This window comes from Trematomus bernacchii, unplaced genomic scaffold (assembly GCF_902827165.1).
Source record: "Trematomus bernacchii unplaced genomic scaffold, fTreBer1.1, whole genome shotgun sequence".
In the NCBI taxonomy this organism is placed as follows: domain Eukaryota; kingdom Metazoa; phylum Chordata; class Actinopteri; order Perciformes; family Nototheniidae; genus Trematomus; species Trematomus bernacchii.
In genome coordinates this window covers 1,378,991-1,403,262 of record NW_022987723.1, presented here as the reverse complement: position 1 = coordinate 1,403,262, position 24,272 = coordinate 1,378,991, and the positions used below count along the sequence as shown (strand labels likewise).

The 24,272-nt window shown below is 41.0% G+C and overlaps 3 protein-coding genes across 4 annotated transcripts in view; 1 reads left to right on the top strand and 2 right to left on the bottom strand.

Annotated features, from left to right (window-relative positions):
- The window catches only part of pld1a (phospholipase D1a), a 47,899-nt gene extending 44,242 nt beyond the window's left edge, over positions 1–3,657 (bottom strand). Inside the window, exon 1 of one of the 2 annotated variants that reach the window (XM_034144410.1) lies at positions 3,637–3,657. The gene's annotated coding sequence lies outside the window, so the exon portion shown is untranslated. Of the gene's footprint in view, positions 1–1,893; positions 2,042–3,636 lie in introns of those variants that run through there. The other variant, XM_034144408.1, reaches the window with a different exon arrangement.
- Positions 3,658–5,998: 2,341 nt separating this feature from the next.
- On the top strand, positions 5,999–8,953 carry ghsra (growth hormone secretagogue receptor a). The gene is made up of 2 exons (XM_034144427.1): positions 5,999–7,297; positions 7,480–8,953. The coding sequence occupies exons 1-2, from the start codon at positions 6,466–6,468 to the stop codon at positions 7,791–7,793; spliced, it is 1,146 nt and encodes a 381-aa protein (XP_034000318.1). The 5' UTR covers positions 5,999–6,465; the 3' UTR covers positions 7,794–8,953.
- An 8,324-nt stretch (positions 8,954–17,277) lies between these two features.
- The window catches only part of fndc3ba (fibronectin type III domain containing 3Ba), a 101,965-nt gene continuing 94,970 nt past the window's right edge, over positions 17,278–24,272 (bottom strand). Inside the window, 2 exon segments of the mRNA XM_034144376.1 lie at positions 17,278–21,661; positions 23,304–23,431. Coding sequence (XP_034000267.1) covers positions 21,350–21,661; positions 23,304–23,431 — 440 coding nt within the window. The 3' untranslated portion in view covers positions 17,278–21,349.

Below are 24,272 nucleotides of genomic sequence, written 5' to 3'. Positions count from 1 at the left end.
TATAATAACAGGGCAGAACATTCAGGCTCTTCACAGTTCACCTAAGTTACAATCTCCACTGCTATCTGACCATAAAGATAGTGTGGGGTTTTATATTCTCAGCTGTTGACATAGCAACTTCCATTTCTGCCTTACCACCAAAACAATGGAGTTGGAATTGGTGACAGCCATACATTAATAATACGTTTTAAAACAGCTACTTGTCTTTCTAGAAACAATGACCAGTTAATCCACAGTCCTGGAACTACTTTTTAAACGATAAATAGTCCCCATTATAACTGGAAACCAAGTGTGTACTGTTGATTATCACTAGTAATGGAAATGTTACTGGAACTGTGTCACTGTTGCACATATTCTTTGCTCATGCTAGCATAACAATCTAAATTCAAGTTATCTACATCACATTGCATGAAGCAACTAATGATAAGTGGGAAAAGGCGTTTTTTGGATTTGGGTGAACTAACCCTTTAACATTTAAAATAAAACACTTTAAACTGATTGTCCATGGACCTAAACATGTGAGAGTTCAACACTAAGGAGTGTGGGCCAGAAATAGAGATACAAAAGCAAGAAGATACTAATGATGGTCTGAGCGCCAAATGACAGTGATATCTTTCACCATATAAATAAATCACATCTATTTCGGCATCTCATGAACCTCCTGTATCTTCCGCTTTGTTTTAAGCAACAAATCAATGCCGTCACTATAGCTTTACCTAAAGATATCTTTGAGAAAGTATGAACAATTCCCTTTCAGTAGCTATGAAATGACTTATTGGAAGCTGCAGAAACAAGGTCTGCTGAACACATAATGTTTAAATCATCCAGAAGGTATCCTTTTTGAGACAGCGGTGGGGAAACTCAGAACAGAGTTTGTTGGTTTTGACAGAGGTTCACCATATAGCAGGAATCCACATCTGGAATGAATTCACCACACTAAAACTGCATGCCAGGCTAAAAATAATGCAAATCCTTGCAGAGAAGAAGTAGAACATTGCAATAAGATAAAACTTGTGTTACAAAACTTCTTGAAAGAGCAATAGGTGGTTGAGGACTAAAATTCCCACTGTCCACATTAATGATTGATATCACAATCTGAGCAAGGTAAAATCCCATGGAAAGGCTCAATAGAGTTAAACACACGTCACGTGCACACACTTAAAACCTGAGAGAGAAATAACAGTAAGAGCAACAGTGTGTGTGTGTGTGTGTGTGTGTGTGTGTGTGTGTGTGTGTGTGTGTGTGTGTGTGTGTGTGTGTTGGCTGCACAACGGTAACGTATTTAGGTCATGCTCCTGCTACTGCCTGTGCAAAAGGAAGACTGCTGAATGTCAGAGGTCAGTATCATGTGTATTCAGTTGCAAAGACAACAGAAAAAGAGAGAGGAGAAGGGAGAGTCTGGGAGGAGAGGCAGCGTAGAAAGAAAAGCTAAATATCTCCAGTCCTCCCATGACATTCCAGCTGGAGCAACTAACTTCAACAAAAGGGTGTGAGAGGTGAGGGGGGTTGGAGAAAGACTACACACACCTGTGCATGCTTAAACATCAGGTAACACACTTCTTGTTGCAGAATTCCTGAATAGAAAGTTAACACCCTCGACTGAAGGACCAAGAAACTCATCTCCACACACATCTGTCCAACATAACCAGACACTAGGATTAACAGTATACATATTTGCTATGCAGATAAAGATGAAGGACTGCCCTCATCACCTTGATGCAAACGTACATGCGCAGGAAGAATAAAGGCACACTTGCACATACTGTCAATTATTCTCCATGATCCCACTGACAGACCAGACCCAAGCAGTGTCACAGAGACACATATCAACGACAGCCCATGGTCGAAAATAGAACCGTCAGACAAAAACTGAGAGAGGGAGACATTACCAACCTGCTCTTTCTGTGGACATGCAGCCCACATGGTGCCTTGTCTGGTCAATCCTCTTTCTGAATGGACGTCAATACTAAGACTTCTGAAGAAGAGCAGATACCGATGAACACACAGCTAGTCCTGAGCTCCTTCCCCTCTGTAACTCAGGCAGAGCGGCTGAGAAAAACTAACATTGAACTCGCTCCAACTCCTCAGGAAGGGAGGGTTCTGTGAAACTAGTCTAGACCAATCACAGACGCGGGTTCTTCCCACACGCTTCTCTCATTGGTTGTAAACAAGTTCTGGAGTTTTTGTGAAGTAGGAGGAGACCTCTGGGTAGAAAATAATGACACTGCCCCCCCCTGCCTATTATCTCATAATTTCACACACTGATACTTTCTCACTCTCCCTGTATGTTATCATGTTTGTTTATCTAGTTTTTTGTATATGTATTTCTGTCCTCCATAGTCAAACCATTTGTATGTCTGCATGTATGTATGATGAGCCTTTTATTGTTGATCTGCACACCAAACAATAACACAATTTACCACTTATCTTATTTTATGATAAGGTTGTAAAATAAAAAATAACACATATTATATGGCCTTATTTTTATAAGCCCATATACACATTTAATTTTAATTTTACAATAACAACAAACAATAACGGCAAAACGTAGATGTAGTTGACTGAGTGTACCCATATTAATGTATATTTCAGCTGAATGCGCTTTGATCAAATGAAATATACACTCATATCACACTTGTAGTAAAACACCATTCATTAGTCTTGCAGCCAATCACAAACACTCATGCACATTCACAGGTTCAAGCAGGAACATTAAATCTCTTCCTCCATCTTGTGGTGGAAGAGATGTACTGCACCCCCCAAAGACCAAACAGTTACAGCTGCCAGATGGTGTGTTCTTCCCTATGACAGACAGGAAGGGACTTTACCCTGGGCAATACTAACACACCCTGGAAGCAGAGTTCAGACAACATGACACCAAAAACACTCCCAATACTTTACCAGACACACTCCAGAAGCACATACACAGGAACCACAGAGAAATAGGACTGACACCATACCAAATGTAATGGTAGTACAGAAAATGCAGTGATATAAAGAGAGATAAAAAGACAGAAATCAAGGATGAAACCATCAAACACACAAGACACAGTTTACAGCCATAAAAAGAGCAAGCAGAAAAAGCTCTCCTGATAAATACATCTGTGACATTTCTGTGGAAATACAAAATGTTGCTGTTATTACCTCCTGTTGTCCCAGAAAGTGTCCAATTTAGCAATTTCGTCTATGTAAGTAATACATTAACTTGAGCTTGTTTGACTATTATCCTCATTATTACTACCCCTGTTGTTGTGAGCAGAGTATCATTGAAATGTTTTGGTTATTGGTTCATAATTACACTTCATTAAGTCAAATCCAGACGTCTTAATCAGTGTTCCTCATTGCCTAATTATTACATCAGTATGGGTGTAATGATTATATTTGTCATAGCTGCTCCTTTCAATCCAAAAAGAGTCACAAATTAACTCTACATGTGTGCCTATTTTAAATGGCAGCCGAAACTCCTACTGTTGTCCCACTACACTAGGTTTGCCAATAGTTAGTTACATAATACAGGTGTCAAAGGTTCATGTTTCTCCTGAAGATCAAGTACACACATGCCAAATACACACTCACTCACACACATTACAGTCAGGAGGCACATTACATGTTGTATGACCCCAGCCAGATACATACCAGATGTGATGAAAAGGTCTCACAGAGGCTTTGGAAAAGGAAAATGTCCTGACGAGTGTCCCGCTTGTCGTTTTTTTTTCTCCACTATTAGGATCTCCGGTTCTCTCTTTCTCTATTTATCTGTTTGTTTGTCTTTCTTTTTCTCTCTCTCTCTCTCTCTCTCTCTCTCTCTCTCTCTCTCTCTCTCTCTCTCTCTCTCTCTCTCTCTCTCACATCATGATTCAGAGGTCATAAACATAATGGTATTTGCCCATAAACACAGCGCAAAGGGCAATAGATAACAATATTTTAAGCATGAATGAGGATCAAATCACTTTAGTAAAACATATATGGCATTACTGTAATTTAGAAGATATTAACACCTACCTGTAGATTGAAATGGTTTGTTTTCTTCACTTGTAAGGCCTCCAGCAAGTGGTTAATAACAGTAACAAGGTTTATGAATCTTACAGTCTTATACCCACAGTTTTATCGACTTTGTTACGATAGCAGGATTTCAAACAATGATAATGGCCAACACCCAACCAAGCCAATCAATCAACTACATTTCCAGTTGAGTTTAAGACTTAAATCAGACCTTTTGACATCTTATCAAACCATACAATGACTGCTTTCTAGCTGGTTGAAGATACTTGGAGAAATAGCCATGGCTGAATAATTGACCCACTTTTACCTGGTTCCTGTTATTTATATTTATAATCTAGTTGTTTTATACCATACCAAAAAGTTCAATCAAAATGGAGGAGAAACGTCACATTTTGTAAGGGGTAACTTTAAAGTATCAGTATCTGCTGCCTGTCTAGTACAATTGACATTTAATGAGATTAACCTTATATCTCATATTTAAATACATTTACTCAAAGATTAAGAACATAATCAAGAAACAAGATGTTAACTTTTTGTTAGAGATATAGTAATTTAATGGGACAATATTCATGTACTTTCTACAAGCACAACAATGATTATTAATCAGTATAAAAATACATGAACATCCAGTTTAAACCCTATGTTATAAAGTTTGGCAGAGAGCCTTTAGACAAACCTATAAAAGTACTATTTCTGTTAGTGTGCTGCCTTTGGCAAATCAGCCAATTATCTTGCTAGATATTGGAGGGTGATATTTATATTCTGGTGGTAGTTTAGTAAGTTTCTAACTCTTAGTGACCTTATCATATATTATGCAACTGTTTGTGGCTGAAATATTACTAAACTCCATACTGTGAATATATAGCAGTTTGTCTGAATAAAACTGTATTCAATGTTCTTTGCAAATAAAGCAGCACAGCAGGCAGGATTTGATATCGTCATGGTTTCTGTTCTCATACCACAAAGGGCACATTTATTTTGGATTTTCATTGGGGTGAAAAAAAGGGTCCAGCTCTTACATATAAAGCATCATAGATAAAATCCCACTGAGAAACAACCTGTACTTTCTAAGCTTTACCCCAAAGGGCTCTTTAAAAAGAAAACATAATAATAATATACAAATCAATTTTAGAAGCAAAAGCCAGATAGAATCTTATAATTTTTATGACGATGACTAAATTGCTCTCTTTGGGGAAAGTGTATTTTTCACTCACCACCTTGAAGGATCAGCTGTGAAGCCCCACTTTTGGACCAGGTGGTCATTGGATGTCATGCTAATAAAAAGACTCACATTTGGGAGAGTTTTCTGAAAAGTGTCTCCTGTTTCCCGATGCTCTCTGGAAGGAAGGTGTTAAACAGATTGTCTGGTGCTGGTGAGCATTAACCCCTTGTCATCCCTGCCCTAAAGTACCTGCAGGTGGCGTTGCAGCACTGGGCTCAATGCAGACTTCCACATCACCCTCACTTGGGCAGCACCACTTCACCTGTAGGATGTTTTGCTCACTAGAAATCTGGACTCACACACTGGATAAGCAGTATACATAGAGGAGCAGATTTGAAAAGCCAGGGGGAATTTCTTTGCCTTTTTAAACTTAACTCTACTTTGATAATTTCAACTTCTATTTGCATGATTATGTTGACAAGGCGTCGTTCATTCTTTGTTATTGTGACTACAAAACTCTCTCCGCTCCGTGATACAGTATTTGTTTTCTCCGTGGTTGTTGTTTATCCGTCTGTGTTTGAGCTCCGGTGCCCTTTTCATGGACAGATGTTCACAGCTGCTGCTGCCGCATCATGAGGACCTGCCTCTGACTCACCGTCACATGCTGCCGGGTGCAAGACATCCACAGATTCACTGTTTTGTTTTTGTCTGACGCGCAAAAAAAGGACACGCTGCTGGTGATGGGAACTCTGTGGGACTGCAAACAGGATTCTCATGTTTCATTTTTCCTAAAGCGCTCAGCTGCTGTGGTCACTGAAGGAAAGGACACAGGAGATAACTTGTTTTTCTTTTTTAGATAATAGATGTTTGGGCTGAAGTTTTACGGCTGCAGCTGTTTAGATTACAATACACCTCCGCATGAATTGTGGTTGGTGATGTGTAGCTTACACACTTTTACAATTAGTTTTGCACCTGCCTCTCTGCTCCAGACATTGTAGTTGTGGATCATTCATATCGACCTATAGCCTCATGTTTGTTTCAGACTCTGGACAGGACTATCTGCTCCCTGGATGATCTCTGAAGTTCTTTGTCCGCTAAGTATTGTGAGCCAAACCTCTTTTCAACGTGCGCAAGGATCTTGATTTTTACGCATGGCTGCCAACCTTTGACATTAACTTCCGCAGCTCAAATGTTGATGATGGGATTAAAGGGCAGCACCAAGGGTTGTGAGGAGTCCCAGACCCGGGGTGCCTGCAGCAGTCAGGGCCAGGCACGGCCCCGTAAATAACCGCGCTGACAGCATGCCCTCTTGGCCCAATCTCTCGGAGTTCCTCTCCCGTAACTGCTGCTGGGAGGAGATCATCAACGCAACAAGCACCGCTGAGCTGCCTCCTCTCAATTATTACTCTATTCCCCTGCTCACGGGCATCACCATCGCCTGCACGCTCCTGTTTCTGGTCGGAGTGACAGGGAATGTCATGACAATGTTGGTGGTCAGTAAGTACCGGGATATGCGCACCACCACCAACCTGTACCTGTGTAGCATGGCCTTGTCAGACCTTCTCATCTTCCTCTGCATGCCACTGGACCTCTACCGTATGTGGAGGTACAGGCCCTGGCGCTTTGGGGCCGCACTCTGCAAGCTCTTTCAGTTTGTCTCGGAGTCATGCACTTACTCCACCATCCTGAGCATCACTGCTCTGTCAGTGGAGCGCTACCTGGCGATCTGCTTCCCACTGCGCGCAAAGGCACTGGTTACCAAGAGGCGGGTTCGTGCCCTCATTTTTCTTCTCTGGACAGTGTCTGTAATGAGCGCAGGGCCCGTGTTTGTCATGGTGGGAGTGGAGCGTGACAGCATGTCGCCAAATGTTAGCCTTGAAATGAATGAGACTGGCTACTTCGTGGAGCCCGGGGACACAAGGGAGTGTAAGATCACGCACTTCGCAGTGGAGTCAGGTCTGATGGGGGCCATGGTGTGGCTGAGCTCTGTTTTCTTCTTCATGCCGGTCTTCTGTCTCACAGTGCTCTACAGCCTCATTGGTCGTCGGCTGTGGCAGAGACATAGAGAGACAACCATCAGCTCCCGTGTGGCACACCGGGACAAAAGCAACAGGCAGACCATCAAGATGCTGGGTAAGTTCGGAGAGCGCGCAAATTACGCACAGGTGTAGCTTGGTATACAAGATGAAAAAGCAAAGTTTACAACTAGATTTTAGCTCGGTTGCAACTGTTGATAAAGTCATAATCTTGTATTAATTATACCCCTCTCTCTCTCTTTACTTCTCACCCCCCCCCCCCCCCCCCCCCTCCCACAGTTGTAGTGGTACTTGCCTTTGTCCTCTGCTGGTTGCCGTTCCATGTGGGTCGCTACCTACAGTTTCGCTCCCTTGACGCACCGTCCCCGCTGCTGTCTGTGGTGTCCGAGTACTGCAGCCTGGTGTCCGTGGTTCTCTTCTACCTGAGTGCCGCCATCAACCCCATCCTCTACAACACCATGTCCTGGAAGTACCGGTGCGCAGCGGCACGTCTCTTCGGCCTGACAGACAGCCAGCCGCCCCGAAGCCGAACAACCAGCACCGTGAAGGGAGACGGCTTGAACGGCTGGACGGAATCCACAGTCAGCTTCTAAACGCCTTGATATCATTAGAAACACTGTCAGTCATGCGTTAAAAACATTGACTTAAAGCCATTATTCCTGTAAAAAAAAACTGCTCTGTACATGAGCGAGGCAATTGCTTGACTGGGACATAAAGAAACAGATGAGAAAAGTGGTAATCACCAAAAAGCTGCATTCACTTTGTCAACCTGCATTAATATCATTTCGATTTCTGTTTGTTGGATCGTTTCAGCAAGTGCCCTGAAGTATTCATCAACACACTCAGCAGCATTTCATAAGCTCGACTGGTGGAGTGCAAAATACACACCAGCCAAAAGTGCTTTGATTGATCCAAGTGTGAACATAGGTGCGTTCATGCCCGTCTACACTCACATAAATAAATATAATAGACGTCTACAATTGCCTTATATTGTATTCATACTCTGGATGACAAGGAAAGCACTGTAGAACTTGTGGCACTGCTCTGTACTCCTTCAGAGGGGCAGAAGTGCAGTGTGTGCGTGTGTGTATGTGTGTGTGCGTGTGTGTGCGTGTGTGTGTGAGCTTGCAGGAGAATAAGAGAGACAGAAAGAAGTATTTCAAAGTGTGTATTGTATGCCAGGTGTCATGTTTTGAAAGGGTTTTTTCTGTGATGTGAGCGTGTGAATATGTAAAAATACTGTTATGGATGTTTTGACATACTGAACGCCCTGTATCTTGGAAATTCAAGTCCATGCTTTGTTGATGCTGCCAAAGAGGGCCAATCGAGAGTGGAGTCTGGTTCATGGGTGCCACACTGCAGGTCGATTTTAGGGTTGTTAGATAATAATACACAATGCAAACATTTTCAAGACATTGTTACGTCACAACATTTTGTAATTATACTCATTCAAGCTGCAGGTTCTGGCCTATTTTGAGAAATCATCAGAAAAAAGGACAATTTACATCAGGGTTTAAGCAGTTATCATAAAGTAAAAAAATGTTTAACAAGTATAAGGCCCCGTCCACACGGAGACGATATCAGTTGAATCCGCTAACGTTCTCTATCGCAGTCGTATAGACGGTTCGTCCACACGAGGCCGAAACGGAAACGCGGATTCGGAGCCTGAATCCGATACACTTTGATAACGGCTCCCAAAGTGGGTAGGTCTGAGGACGAAACGCTTGCGGCTCCGTTTGTACGCCCTATACGATCATTCCCTGAAACGATGACGCCATAGCCCCGCCTCTCCCGCTCACCCCCGCGTCATTGCTGATGCGTTTCGCCAACAACAACAACAATGGCGGATCACAGGGTTGCGTTCGTGCTCCAGACGCTACTGACCATGATACAGATGTTAGTGCAACATTTACAGCTTCTCTACCACAACCATCAGCAACAAGTGGACATTTATGTTTGTTTATGCCTTATGCCCATGCTCGGGGGTTCTTATTAGCTGCTTTTGGTGTATTTTGTGGCGGAAGTACAGCGCCACTTACAGGCCCGGCATATGTACTACAGCGTCTCCAGTATTTGAGCGTTTTCGTGTGGACGGACACGTTTCTTGAGCCGATTCCGTGTGGACGGAAGACTTTTTTGAAAACGACTTCGGTTCGTTTTCGTCTCCGTGTGGACAGGGCCGAAGTTTGGTTCCTAAGACAAAAGGAAAGTGATTGGTGATTATTGTTGTCTGCTCAGCTTTCTAAGACTTGTGACCATTGACCCGCTTTTCAATTCACCACCAGGTGTGCTGATATCAGTAACCTGCGTACAACTTACATTACTTTTTCTGCTCTGCGAGGACGATGTGCTAATCTGTGCATCCAATCATAAAACACACGAAGCAAATTGTTCATTCAGTCACTTGTTTAGAAATGTGTTTTTGTATTTGATGTTTGCAATGTTCATCTTTGGTAAATGATCGAAATCATCTGAAGTTAAGTTGATTTTTTTACCATCAATGCCTATATTTACATTTGGCATGAATTGTTCCCCAAAACTGTTCAGTGTACACATACAGTGACATCTTTAATGTTTAAATCTATATTGTCTTGTCTTGTTTATCGATTCACCAAATGTTTCAAATTAAGAATTGCATGGGTGCTCAGTGGAACGTTTTGATGGGTGACTTGCATGATGGTGTGTGAACTGTAATAGAAAGATGCTAATGGGCCAAATGTGAAAACCTATACCATCTACAAGGAGGTTTTGAAAATTGATTTTTGTAAAAAAAATGTATTTCAATGTATTCAACTGATGGAAATGTGAGTGATCTAATTTTGTAAAGTCTATAAGTGATGATGTGCTTGTAAATAGATGCTCTGTGATGTTATACACTCAATGCTCAGATGGTTTCAGCAGATCACCGCAGCAGCCTCCACCAATCTGCACTGGGTTTCAAAACATGGCCTCCTTTCTCTCAAGAATGTATCTGTTCATAAATGAGTGTACATACTGATGTCATGACATACTATTTATTAATCTTAATGTTTCATTAAAAGAGTAAAAATCCACTTGTATCTTACTTTTTTTGTATTCATCTGGGAATATCTCCTGCCTGTATCTGTCAATGATAAGGTCTTGTAAAAGTAAAAACACAATTACTCTGATTTTCTTTTTAAGTTGTGTTCTTCATGCTAGCATACACTAGACCAGGGGTCTGCAACCTTTTTGACCAAAATAGCCATTTTGCCCCCTTTTCCACCAATTTTTTTGTCTGGAGCCGCAAAACATATTTGATAGCTTGATAGCCTATAACGTTGTATATATTGTTATATTATAGACAAAAACTACAGTTTGTTTGCATGTATTATTTATTACATTATAGAAAACTATTTACCTCTAATAATAAACAAAGAACTCGTATAAGGAGAATTAAAACAAATACACAGGCCTGCTTTAAAGTGGACCTATCATGCTATATTTGAATAATATAGTGTAGGACCATACCTATATAAGGCATATTTATACTTTTTTTTTTTCAAAATACCAAACAGATCATGCATTTTAGCTATGCCTCATTTCGCTCAATTTGACATTTTTTAGCTCTGGGCTGATTCTGTGAGAACAGCACCATCTACTGGCCTGGCATATGTACTACAGCGTCTCTAGCGCTTTCAAACGGCAATGGCCGTGGCTGTCTCCTCCTGATTGGTGGAGTTGGCCCAATAGCCGTAGCGCCACTGTCCTGACGTCAGGACAGTGTTCAAATCTGGATCAGTTTTTATCAGATCCGTTGCAGCCCCTTTTTTAGAGATTTGGGTATGGAGGAAAATAGAGAGGGTTGTGTTTTCTGACACTTGGTGAGTTCCCTGGAACACCGGGGACACATATTCATGTATAAAAGACGTACAAAAGTGCATTTTGCATGATAGGTCCCCTTTAAAGTAGATAAAACCTATAGCTGCACCCTAAAAATAGTTGTGATTGAATTATGACTGAACATCGTTAGCTGTCTTCCTCTTCTGTGTTTTTCCTCCAACACGTAAAGGCTGCAGCACCTTTGACAACTTCTCTCTACATATCAAACATACCGGTAAGCCAGCATCGTTTGCTGTGAAAGCATAACTCTGTCCACGCAGAATTAAACCCTCTGTGTGTATCCCTCCGATACTTTTCTTTTCTTTGATGTATCCATAGGTCGCTCATCGAGCCGGGGGTCCGGTTAGTCACCTGCAAGAAAAGGCGCTGGCGCGGGACCGTAGCAGGATGTGACGCATATTTTAGTTGACCTAATTAAAACCGTTTTTATTTTTTATTTATGTGTCACAGTATCACCTCAAAATACAAGATACGAAACATTTTCAACCATGCAACAAAATATAAATAGTCCTACACATATTTGTATTTTACTTCCTTCTTATTTTTGTCTAAGCTCAAGGGAGTCAGAGTAGAGGGCTTAAAGAGCCGCAGGTTGAAAACCCCTGCACTAGACAATCAAGTAGCGTTTAGTCTCCAGCAGGTATGAGATGCAAAATGCAAGCTGAGAATATTGTGAAACTAGCAAACCACTTCACATAAACCTTCAACACACACGTCACATAATTGAAGTTAAGACCACCGCACTTATGGCGCATTTCCACTGTAGTTATAGTTAGGCCTTGGTAGGCCAGGCTCACTTTATGCTGCGTTTCCATTACAGTTTAGTAGCTGGGGCAGTAACTATAGTAATGCAGTGTAGGCGGAGCCGTGACGTCATCTTTAATGCGAACCACAGAAAACCAACATCAGCCGTTAGCTGTTAGCACTCAGAGCTCACAGCTCCTCATATCTGTTCAGAAACTAGACAAAAGTTAAACAAGTACAAACCACAAGTACAACCGTTGTTGTGAGTGTGGACGGTCGGAGCATATACAACGTTAGCTTAGCCGATCTCCATTAAAACACGCATTTTAAAAGGTTCTTCGCCTGTCGTCTGTCTGCAGACTTGTCAAAGCATTAATTCATGGTTTTTACTAACCGGTATCAGTATGTTGTTACTTCGGCATCATTTTGAAACGTGTATTACAATTAAATCACGGTCAAATATGTTCATTGTGTTGTAGTTGTAGCCACTCAAGTCACTAGTTTAGCATATTCAGCCCGGTTGTTGGCCCGGAATGAACCACGATTTTGGAGGGCCAGAAAAACTGTGAAAAAGTACCCGTTAGCCGGAACTACCCCTAGTGGAAACGCAACAAAAAACGGTCCGGGTTTGGCACGGCACGCTTAAACCGTGTTACGCGCTGCAGTAGAAATGCGCCATTAGAGTGGACTGAAAGACACATGCTGCTCTTTAACAGGGCCAGTCATCTTTTCCCTGTGTGATCTTGCTACAGCATATCCAATTAAATTATACAAGTCTCAGTGGGGTGTAAAAGCATTCAGAATATTGCAATCTTAACACAGAGACACAGCAACGACTTCTCTCTCATCTATGCTGGCGTTGTATTTTTGCGGCCACAACGCACAGCACCACTCCATCACATAAGGATGGACACACAGGGCTCTAACACTTTGTCCCCCTCATGATCCATACACCACGTGTGTCTGCAAAACCTTGTGAGGCGAAGCTGTTCAGCAGAGGTTCTGAAAGTCTGTGGGAAAGAGACAAAAATAAAAAGTGTGAGTGTCAACCAGTTGGCCAATTAATAACATCCACCAGTCGTGAAGATGACGAAATAATTAAATAAAAGCAACTTATTCAAGATAATTAGTGGGTGGATGACAGGTGTGAAGAGGAAGATGTGAAAGAACATGGATGAGGGGGCTCTTTTCAGAAGAATTGTGCAATGAAAACTGACAATAAAAAACAAAAAGGTGAAAGAAGAGAGGCGAAATTAACGAGTCAGACATAATGATAGTTTATTTAGAAGTGGGCTGAGCAGGTGAGAGTGAATTTCAAGTATACATGACAAAGAGTGGGGGGTTGGGTTTGAAGAGGAGTTAAAATCCATGTTAATCTATACAGATGTGTGCTTGTTCATGCAGGACCACTTTACAGCTGGTACCAGTTATGACTAGCTGTTGCTAACTGGTAGCTGGTGTGCATTTACACCATGACAAGCTATTCTTCTGACAAAGACAAAGTTAAACTGCTAATAGTTAGTAGCCATTTATTATGTTCCATGACTCAGTTTGGTGTCTTTTGAGTTAACTTATGATAGTTAGCATTAAACATCAAAGTGCCTAGTGCTGGAGCTGCTGGGAATATTTAGTTTCATAAGTCATAAACCCAAGTATTGGGCACAAAAAAAGAAATATTTTAGCAAGCTACAAGTGGGCTAGCTACACTTTTGATGTCCATGTTAACGAACAGGTGAAGAAGCACCACACGACATCCTCTGTATTTAACTGGTACAACTACGATACAAAATCAGAAATATCTACATAGTCAGTTCCTCTTCAATGGTCATTATACATTTGTGTCACCAATTTTGCTCACCTGGCTGGAAATACAATACACAGCTCTGCAACGTAGCCGCATACTGTGGGCTCGGTCTAATTAATGAGTTCTGTCTGCCGCGTCTGTAGGACCCCTGAGCTGCCCTGAGCGCCTGTGTGAGCTTTAAACATAAGTCAGTGGTTCTCAAACTTTTTCTGTCATTCATTCCCCACTTTGAACAGGTGGGCCTTTTCAAGCCCCACCTGTTCCTCATCGCTCCAATAAAATGGTAGGCCAAGCTTAAAATTGTCAAATGTATCGTTCTATAACAGGGGTCTCCAACCTTTTTTAGGATGAGAGCTACTTTCCAAAAATCAAACAACTCGTGAGCTACTTTTACTCCTCTTTTTTTTGTTTTTTGTAGTGTATATATTTAGCACATTTTAACATTATTATATGCTTGCCTTTAACCTTTGCCGTTGGTGGGCTGCTGCCTTCGGTGGCATAGGTGGGCCCACGGGCCGTTGCGAGTCTCCGGCTGTAAAAGTCCACTACCGCCCGCGAGGACCCAGGTTCGATTCCGGCCTGAGGTCCAAAAAATGTATTTAAAAAAATAAATAATAATAATAATAATCTCCCGTTCATCGCGTCCATTCGCGACCCACCTATCACATCTCTGCGCCCTACCAGTAGGGTGTGCCCCACACTTTGAGAAACGCTGCCATAAGTCAACCTACTAAATATTTCAGTTGTATAAACACTTATATCAGAAGATAACAGGTTAATCAAATACAACAAAATATAAAAATGCCCATACCACCAGACTCAGTTTTATCCCACAGGCCACAAGACGAATGCCTGGGCTTGCACTATTTGTATGGTTGTATTGCACTTTTTTGTTGTTGTCTTGTAATTGCAATTTACAAATCAAAACTCACCTTTCCAGAACTGCTTTTAATCTGTATTCTTTAAATGTTTTAAACTATGTTATTATGAATTTTTACATTGTAAAGTGTCTTTGAGTTTCAAGAAAAGCGCTCTATAAATAAAAGGCATTATTATTATTATTATTATTAGGAACCTGTGACCCAAGTTTTTCATTCATGACATTAAACCTATTGAATCTTGAATCTTTGAAACACTAAAGTACAGCTTCATTGTCAACTTTGCTGAGGGTCCTAAAGTTGCTGAGATATTCTGAAGAAAAGGTAGTGGATAATCTGGATATGGATAAATAGACTAATCAAAGGGGGGAACAACGATTAAGGGATTTATACACAGCAATGTTCTGATGAATCTTCACTGGTAAAATGTACATTATGATAAAACAAAGCAGGGTTCTTAAAACTTGATGCAGATTCATGGGGATTGCTTTTCAGCAACAGAAAAAGCCAGAACACTGCTTTCTTCCATCAGTTATTTAGGTTTTATCATCAGATTGCCTCGTCTTCTTTGTCTTCCACAGCCTTGTTCTTGCTTTAACTTATTTGGTAACAAGTTGTGCAATCTATGTTGTCCATCAAGCTATTACCTTGTGCCCCAACTGTAGATTACACCGCTGAAGAAAAGCATTACATTTCTTCTCCTTTGGGTTTTTCTCCCAAAGAGAGTAGCTGATTTTAGATAATGGGCTGCTATACTGTAGTTAGTAAACATAAGAACTTGACTGCTTCATAGATGCCAACAATGTTTGCATCTGACAGATAATGCCAATGTAACCCACCTACATGGTGCTTCTTGACCTGTGATTTACACACTACCACTTGGCTTGTATGCTGCTCATGCTCTTTCTGCATATCATGTATTTCTGTTTGCCATGTATATAAATGTTATGTTCATAAATGTTGTATGTGACGGGACTACGGATGGAAACTATAGCTCAAAGCTAAAATCCGGCTCATTTACATTTAAAAACATTATTTTGTTTAAAATGTTCATTAATGTGCACTGTCCCGGTTCAAATAAACAATGAAATGAAAATGATGCTGTATCCTTCCACTTTGAGTTATCTAGTAGTTGATTGCTTATAGTGCACAATCTAAGGGTTTTTAATGTCAAGTAAAGATATCTGTGTGATAGATAGTGGAGTGTTGTTGCCTCCTATTTTATTATTCAATTTGTACACAACTTTAAATAACCCTGTTATTGTGCGCAACAAATCGCTCACACAAAACGTCGAAAGGCTATTATTCCCCTGTTGTCCTGCTGCAGGGCAAAGGGGGGATTGAGCGTGTAGAGCAGCAGTCTCTCTCCGCAGGGGATGAAAGGGAGTGTGATTTACTCTCCACGGCTACACTATTGAAACCACTAAAGAGTAAATCTACCAGTCACACCTTCACACTGATAGGTCAAGTGTAATGGACACTCAGGCGTTAACTCTAGCTCCCTACGGTGTGACAAAAGATACAAGTGTCTTTAGTTTCATTCATTTGTCATTATTTTAAATGTTGTCACCTGAAATAATTATAACTGTTATGAGACAAAATGCAGACTGTAAATCCTCCTTTAAACCTCAACATTATACATATTGATTGCCCCTCAGATGTGTTTACAACAGCACATTGCATATTTAATCAGAGCAGGATCATCCTTCTCTTATTGAACCGTGAAGACAAAAATCAATAGTTCACAATGGTAAATGTCAGTGAAATAGTTTTTGCATTCAAATTGGGTATACTGATAGTTTGTACACCAAATATCTGTCCATTAAAGGTAGGGTAGGTAAGTTTGAGAAACCGGCTCGAGATACACTTTTTGTTATATTCCATGGAATGCTCTTAACATCCCGATAGCAATGAATATCTTAAGTGCTTTGACAAAAAATCCATAAAAAAATGTCATCTGTGGAAGCCGTAATACTGTAAAAAGTACGACCAATCATTTTAGCCGGCTAAAATAACTGGATGGCCTACCTGCCTGTCAGCCTTCCATCTGTGCACAAACTTATCTCGTGCCCTCATTGGTCATGTGCGCGTTCGTGTGTGTTGGAGGAGGGGCTCTGTAAGGAAGTGGCAGATTTTCTCCGGTTGTGTATTTTCAAATTCTAGCGATCTCGAGCCGGTTTCTCAAACTTATCTACCCTACCTTTAAAGGGGACCTATCATGCAAAATGCACTTTTGTACGTCTTTTATACATGAATATGTGTCCCCGGTGTTCCAGGGAACTCACCAAGTGTCAGAAAACACAACCCTCTCTATTTTCCTCCATACCCAAATCTCTAAAAAAGGGGCTGCAACGGATCTGATAAAAACTGATCCAGATTTGAACACTGTCCTGACGTCAGGACAGATGGAGCTACGGCTATTGGGCCAACTCCACCAATCAGGAGGAGACATCCACGGCCATTGCCGTTCGAAAGCGCTAGAGACGCTGTAGTACATATGCCAGGCCTGTAGATGGTGCTGTTCTCACAGAATCAGCCCTTGCAAAAACAGAGCTAAAAAATGTCAAATTGAGCAAAATGAGGCATGGCTAAAATGCATGATGTATAAATATGCCTTATATAGGTATGGTCCTACACTATATTATTCAAATATAGCATGATAGGTCCACTTTAAGCTATCTGTATAAAATGTAATCATGCAAAAAAAATTCACATGTAGATCAGTGTATATGTAGGTAAAGTGCGGATGAATAACGACACACACAATAAAGCAAACAGGTGCAATCAAAGTCAGAAAAAAATCAAAACATTTATTGGGCATAAATATATTATATATACGCTACCGATACAGTTACGTCTTACATACATAGGGTAGTATTTGCAAAAATCTATACATTAAAATTGATATGGCAGTTTCTTTTATATAATGCATATGAAATTGTCTAACATTTACAATACAAGAAGAAATGCATGAATTTCTTTTTTTTTCTCAATTCGTAGACCATGACAACATTGGAATGTTTGTTTTTTTTTAAATCGTGAGGTAAAAATATGTTTCTGTTTTTTTGTCTCGCTTAAAAAATAGTTAAATACCTGTGAGTCTCTGTACGTTTCTCAAATCGCCAAATTCTCAGTCAAAATTCTCTACTTACTGTAAAACGTACAAAACCTAAAAAAAATAAAAATGAAAAAATAAACTGATCAGAAGGCACAGACGTGGGGGTTGTTGGGCGAAAAAATTGTCTCTCGTTCTTGACACACCTGCAAAATGTGCAGGACATGCAGGATGGGGGGGGGGGGGGGTTTATCTATAAAATCACCAGCATTTAAAAATAACAGAACAAAACAACAAAGCACATAAAGGGAGTACCCTGCCCACAAACACACAGCCTTTCAGTTAACAGTGCGTTAACCTCGGACTATACAACACTAACATGACTGGCCTGAGCTCGGCCAATCACCTCTGCTCTCCCACCGGGGCATTAAGGCTTGTAAAATGGGGAATACAGGGGCTGTGGGTGGGCAACATAACATCAGGGGTTTAAAGACAGGAGAGCTCACATATCACCTGTCGACTACAATGCAACAGGCTAGGTAGACACGCCATTAGCACGTCTGAGAAAGGAACCGTAGTTTGCATTCTGCAGGTAGCGAGGCGCCATTTTGAGAAGCACAGAACCATGCTCCAGTAATGCCAATGTCACAGTGACGCCAACGACAGAATAATGCCAAATGAATGTAACAGACGGCGTTGGCAGTAGTGTTTGGTACAGAGAATTTGTGTCTCCTCTCGCTCTTATTAACCTCATCAAGACTAATGCTCGGCATAAAAAAGTGCTTAAACTCTGTTAGTCATAATGTATTACCATTTCATTCTATAGCTCTATAGATACCTCTGTATATCATCTCTTAGCAAAATACTGGATACAAAATACTAACTACTGCTATACCAGCACTAGCCTGAACAAGGAATCGTCAATATTATTATTGTCATCATCTGCCTGAAATCATCAAATGATTGTTTTTGCTTTTTTTTATTTTTTTTTACCTTTCAGTGTGAAATCAGGTTGTTAAAAACTGTCATTCGAAAGGGGCTACACATTTCATAATGGCACATTTTGCTTTACAAAACAAAATAATAAAAGATAATATGAAAAGAAGCATAATCACAGATCAAGTTAACGTTTTTTTTTCCTTTTGAGAGAATAATAATAACAATAATAATAATCGTAATGCTGTGTCGTCACAGAGGAACATCACAGAACCCTTTAGACGACTGCAAACGCAACATCTAGTGGACACGAGAAACCTGCACTTTGGCAATAAAACAGTAAAAAAGATATCAGAAGCTTCATTATAACACTAATCAGGAAAAGAAAAAGCCAAAGGCAGCGACGTTTATCCCAATACAGATGACTCGAACTGACCCTAAGGCCTTGCTTTGCTACATGTCTCTCTAAGCAATACAAGAACTGCTCGGCTGTGCACGGCCAAAACAGGAGATGAAAAGAAAAGAAATTACAAAGGCATTTGGTTACATGTTTGAAACGGCAATGATAACTGCAATGCATGGACTGATGAGCTACAGGTTCCCAACAGCTGTAAGAGAAATACTTAAAGGGTTACTGAGATAAGGAATGCTGGCCTTAATCATACGATCTAACATACATCCATTAAAAAAAACATGCTACAAGGAAAAAATTAGTATATAACTACTTGTCTCTTAATCTTTAAACAATAAATAACTGAAGATTGCACTGTAATTGGCATGTAAAGTACTGTATGCAAATATATAGTATAAATAAAACCTAGAAAAGAACTCTACCTTAACTTTCCCATCAACTTTGGCAAAGGTATTTTTGAGCTAGTAAACCACTGCTTACTGACACATACAGGAGCAAGGCACAGCATTGACAGAGAACAAGATACAGCATCAAATAAAAATGACAGAAGGAGATAAAAGCGGGAGGCGGAGAGAAAACGGAGGACGAGAAGCTAAAAATGATGACGATGATGACAGCGATGGGGGTGACAGGATTAGATCTCCCCTCTGTAAGGGCCTTATCCCTGAGGTACGTTACAGGCTGCCAATCAGAGCTGGCCGCAACCCTCCCACTGTTTCATAACCCCCTCCTTCTTCCCTGCACCCCACCTGACAGAATTAGACATGTCACACATTAATCACGCAGGTCAGGGTGACTTCTTTGGATCATCACGGTATGTATTGGGCTGTACCTTGGCTTTGTTTTTCGGGATGGGATAAAGGGTGTCAGGCGGGAGGTCAGGGGTGTGTCGTGTGTGTGTCAGAAGGCCCTGCTCTGTTGAGTTGTGTTCTGTCAAAGGCTTGTTTGGTTAGTGAACATTAGTTCAAATCCCCAGAGAACATGTCCGTCTGAGGAGAGGCCGCAGACTTGCTACTGCTCTGATTACATGTCAATAAAGCACCGTTATATAGAGAAAGAACAGAGGGAGGGGGAGGGAGAACAGAAAGAAGGAGAGACGGCAGAAAGAAAAGGATGGATCGAAGGCTAGAGAAAAAGAGCAGCCAGAGCAAAAAAAGTAATTACATATAATTATGGGCAGGAGAGGATAAAAGAGGTGGAAGAGTCTTCAAACTTATTGATTCACAGGCTAGCTGGAAGGAGAAACTACAGCTTCAGCACTGCTCTGGCTAGACATTTCAGGGTGGGGGGGGGGGTAAAGCTCAAGCTAACTCCTAACGGCTCTCCTGGTTAACACACAGAGCTCTGAGAAGCGCAGCTAACTGGCAGGCTGTTGGCACCTTTGGGTCCGACGGGCTCATTAGCTACAGATTTAAAGGCTGGAGCTCTGGTAGTTGAGATGGTAGAATAAGGAAGGACTGAGATCAGCTCATTTCCTGTTGAGTTAGCCAATCACAATCCCAGCCCGGCTTCCTTAACGCTAGAGCCAGTTTGTGCCCAGCAATCGAATACCTACAAGGGTGCATTTTCTGATCCGAGACCTGCATTTAAGGGCTCCTTCCAGCCGCTGAACTGACCTCAGAGCAGCTGTTTGTGAGCACCTAGGGTCGAATCCTCCCCTTTCACACTGTCCTTCAGACCTTACATTGCCATCACTTATATTACATCACTTTTATAGCATCATAGATATTTGTTATAATATATATTTATATATTGTGTGTATATATATTAGATTACTGGTTTTCCATTCTTTCTTAGATATAATAAAATCACAGGATAGCAGCATCTTACACCACACTTTTTGCATCACTTTGGTAGCTGGATGAGTGAATGATTGAATGTTAAAAGCTGAGCAGATATGAATTGCATGTATTGACTGACAGTCCGCAGTAACTGAATAATAAGGTATGAACGGCTAAAGCTTTGTAGGCCTACATTGGAATATGGCTGAAATGAAAAAAGACTGCAGCAAAAAAAAAGAAGCAAATTACACATTGAAAAACAAAAAGTAAGGCAATGACCGTCATGAAATATACACGTTCTCTAATCAAATATGTTTTAAAAAGATACAAAATAAAAAACATGCAAGTCAGTCTGAGAAGCAACTGCTTCGCTCACAGCTATTTTAAGGCTTGATTATCAGTTTTCTTTCCCATCCGAGGTACAGCTAACACAAGGCTTCCCTCGACAGAAACAAATGAGACAGACACCAGAGACGTAGAGAGAAATGAGAAACTCAGTGAAGGCTGAAGACAACAGGAACAAGGTGAGGAAAGCCAGAATTGATAATTTGACTAAAAAAAGACCATACATAGCCTTAGAAGTAGAAATCAAGTGTTTCTTTTGATTTCATTCGCTTCTTTTGTTTAGAGTTTCTCTGTGATTTTAAGTTCTCTTTCTATCCTATAGTTAAAATTCCCTCACTTCATGAAGAAGTACTGTAGCAAGCAGGCGATGAGGATGGAGAAGCCAGCGAACACGCACACGATGAGCGCCGCGAAGCGCTCGTCGCTGGAGATCAGGCCCACGCCTTTGCCCGTTTCCACGGGGCACAGCTCTCCCGAAGTCGCCGTCTCCTGGCGACGCAGCGTGAACAAGGAGGAGGGGCTCAGGGGTCCGCACAGTTCCTGGCACGTATCCTGGCAACGGCGGCAGGCGCCCACACGGAAACGATAGTCTGTGTTGCCCTGGAGACCAGAGATCTGGAACACGCCCTCCTCTCCCTTAAAAACCTGTGAAGGGAGTGAAACGAGATAATGAAGCTGTGTGCAAAAGCATGTATAATCTCAATCAGGAGCACGTACAATTTTTACTGTGCAATCGATAACGTTTTAGTCAACAACACTCACTGCCGGATGTTTTTTTTGTCATGAGCTAAATGAGTGGGTTGGTGTTTTGTTAGAATAGAGACCTGCAAAGTAGCTGAGGTCACAGTGAACTATGATTGCTTGTTTTTATATTGTTGGCACGGTGAAGCTCTCAGCATGAGGCAATTTACAAAAGGGTGTGCACATCTGGCAGGACATCAAGATCTATAACATGAGTGTCTATTCAGTCTTTATCTAACAATTCCTTGCTGATTGTGTCCCTCTTTTCACTATATCTGTAAAGCGTCGTTGAGCACCTGTAAAAGCGCTAACAAAATACATCTATTATTATAATTATTATTATTATTATTACTTCATATGACATTTGAGGAGTTATGTTCCTTTTTTTCTCCAAGACACATGCATTAGCACCACCTTAAATCTTAAGGTTAACAGAGAAATGCTCGAAGCTGGAAATAGGTCATTCAGTATGAGAAAAGCAAAGAATCTTGCTCATTGTGTAACTGAATAACCTAAACCTGAAACCTCAAAAACTAGATGTCACGAAAAATGTATCAGATAACAGATAAAGCCACTTTAGGCGAATTTGAGACTTGTAATATTGGGTTATATAAACAAAATTGAGGTTTTCCTGCATATGAGAGCATTTAACACCATTTTCCAGGCAACAGGTGGACTGTAAGTGTTTGTCTGTTGAAGCCTTCAGAATTTCCTTCCTTCTGGTATTTATGAATGAAATTTGCAAATCAAACAGTCGTGCATGCACTCAGTCGATGTTCTCCTCATTGTGTGTTTACACAAAAGGAACAAACAGAGGGAGAGGGAAGAATATAAAGGTCTGAAAAGCAGCTTCACAGATTTGCATTGGCAGCTGGTGAGGGTAAACGTAATGAAATGACAAAATACACATCCCGCATCCTCTCATGCACACACAGCTGCGGTTTTGTCTGCTGGTGAGTATCAGCAGTTGTTCCCTCTAACCGTTCAGTAATTGAATAACGGAGAGTAAAACGTCCCTGAAGATCAATGTCTCTTTGTCTGCAATCTACTAATCTGCACGTCGCTCAACTGCCCAGTCCAGTATTTACAAGTGCAGTCAAAATATGTGTGTGTTGTCATTCCCATTATACATCTTTCAATACCAATCAGAAATCCCGCTGGCACTGCAGATTACATTCAATTCCAGAATATTCTATCTCTCAGTGGAGAAGACATAGTGCACAGGCAGCGTGTGTGTGTGTGTGTGTGTGTGTGTGTGTGTGTGTGTGTGTGTGTGTGTGTGTGTGTGTGTGTGTGTGTGTGTGTGTGTGTTTCTCATTCTTCAATGTGCAAATTTGGGTCTAGGGGTGTGGGCAATTGAGTGCTCTTTAATGCCTTCCTCATAAATACAAACTGAATTGTTCTGCTCCTCAGGGAGATAAGAAAATGTCTTCCAAAAAGTCGTGCACACTTTAAGAAAGAGCCAAATTATCTTAGCCCCTAGAGACACATGAGCTCTCACTCTATCCTGAAACGATCCGAGTGTGTGTGTGTGTGTGAGACCAACCTGTTTGTATTCTGACTCGCGTCCCACCAGCACCTGTAGCACGTAGCTCACAGGATCTCCTCTCATTGGTTGGATGGTCTCCCATGTGATCTCACACGTGTTCCCCTCCAGCTGGTGCATTCTGGGAGCTGTTGGAATAAATGACATACAAACATGATATCAATCCTACGACCGCCAATTCCATTAATGTCATACATACTACTTATTTAAAAAAAATACCAATAAAACATTCACAAGCATCCATATCGCTCTTAAAATCTAAAGCTTCAACACTGAAAAACTGAATAATGTATCATTTGTTCTCTGTGTTGCCAACAGTTTTGCAAAGCAATACTTTTCTTAGATGATGACAACATAACAGTAATCCAATTGTGACTGCTCTGCTTAATACAGCATACACTTACTAAACTCTAGAGGGACCTATTAATTGAACTGTCTAAACTCATCCTGAAGGAAAGAAACCCCATCAGACAGCACATGCACTGCTAATAGTTTGATGGAAGCTGCTTGGACTCCTGAGGCTGTTGTGTGTCTGTTTATGGATATATCAATGCTGTGCTGCACATTCACAGCCTCACAGACATACCCATAATACTTTCCGGGTAAATCACCCAAGAGGACACTCTTTACTGTGATTATTGCAAGTATAATAAGCCACTGCTTCTCGGTTTACAGGAAAGACTGCAGACTGGAGGCGATAATCAAGCATACAATAATAAACATGTCATCTCTATGAGAAAAACAGAAACAAATGTATTTCCGTTTCCTGTTCGGGAAGCTTATCGCCTCTTTGGGGCCATCAGTGTTGCTCTTAAACTGGCAGAGCAGGTTGCAACAACCATTTAAGTTCAAACTCAGCCTAGATATTACACAAGTGGAGATTTAAATATCACTAAATAAAAATGGGTTACTCTGACATATAGATTGGATGTAACCAAATATTTACTCCAACTCATTTCTCATATTTGA

Coding starts and splice junctions, on each gene's coding strand:
- ghsra (XM_034144427.1), top strand. CDS start 6,466: ATGCCCTCTTGGCCCAATCTCTCGGAGTTCCTCTCCCGTAACTGCTGC. Junction 7,298..7,479: donor GCAGACCATCAAGATGCTGG/GTAAGTTCGGAG, acceptor CCCCTCCCACAG/TTGTAGTGGTACTTGCCTTT.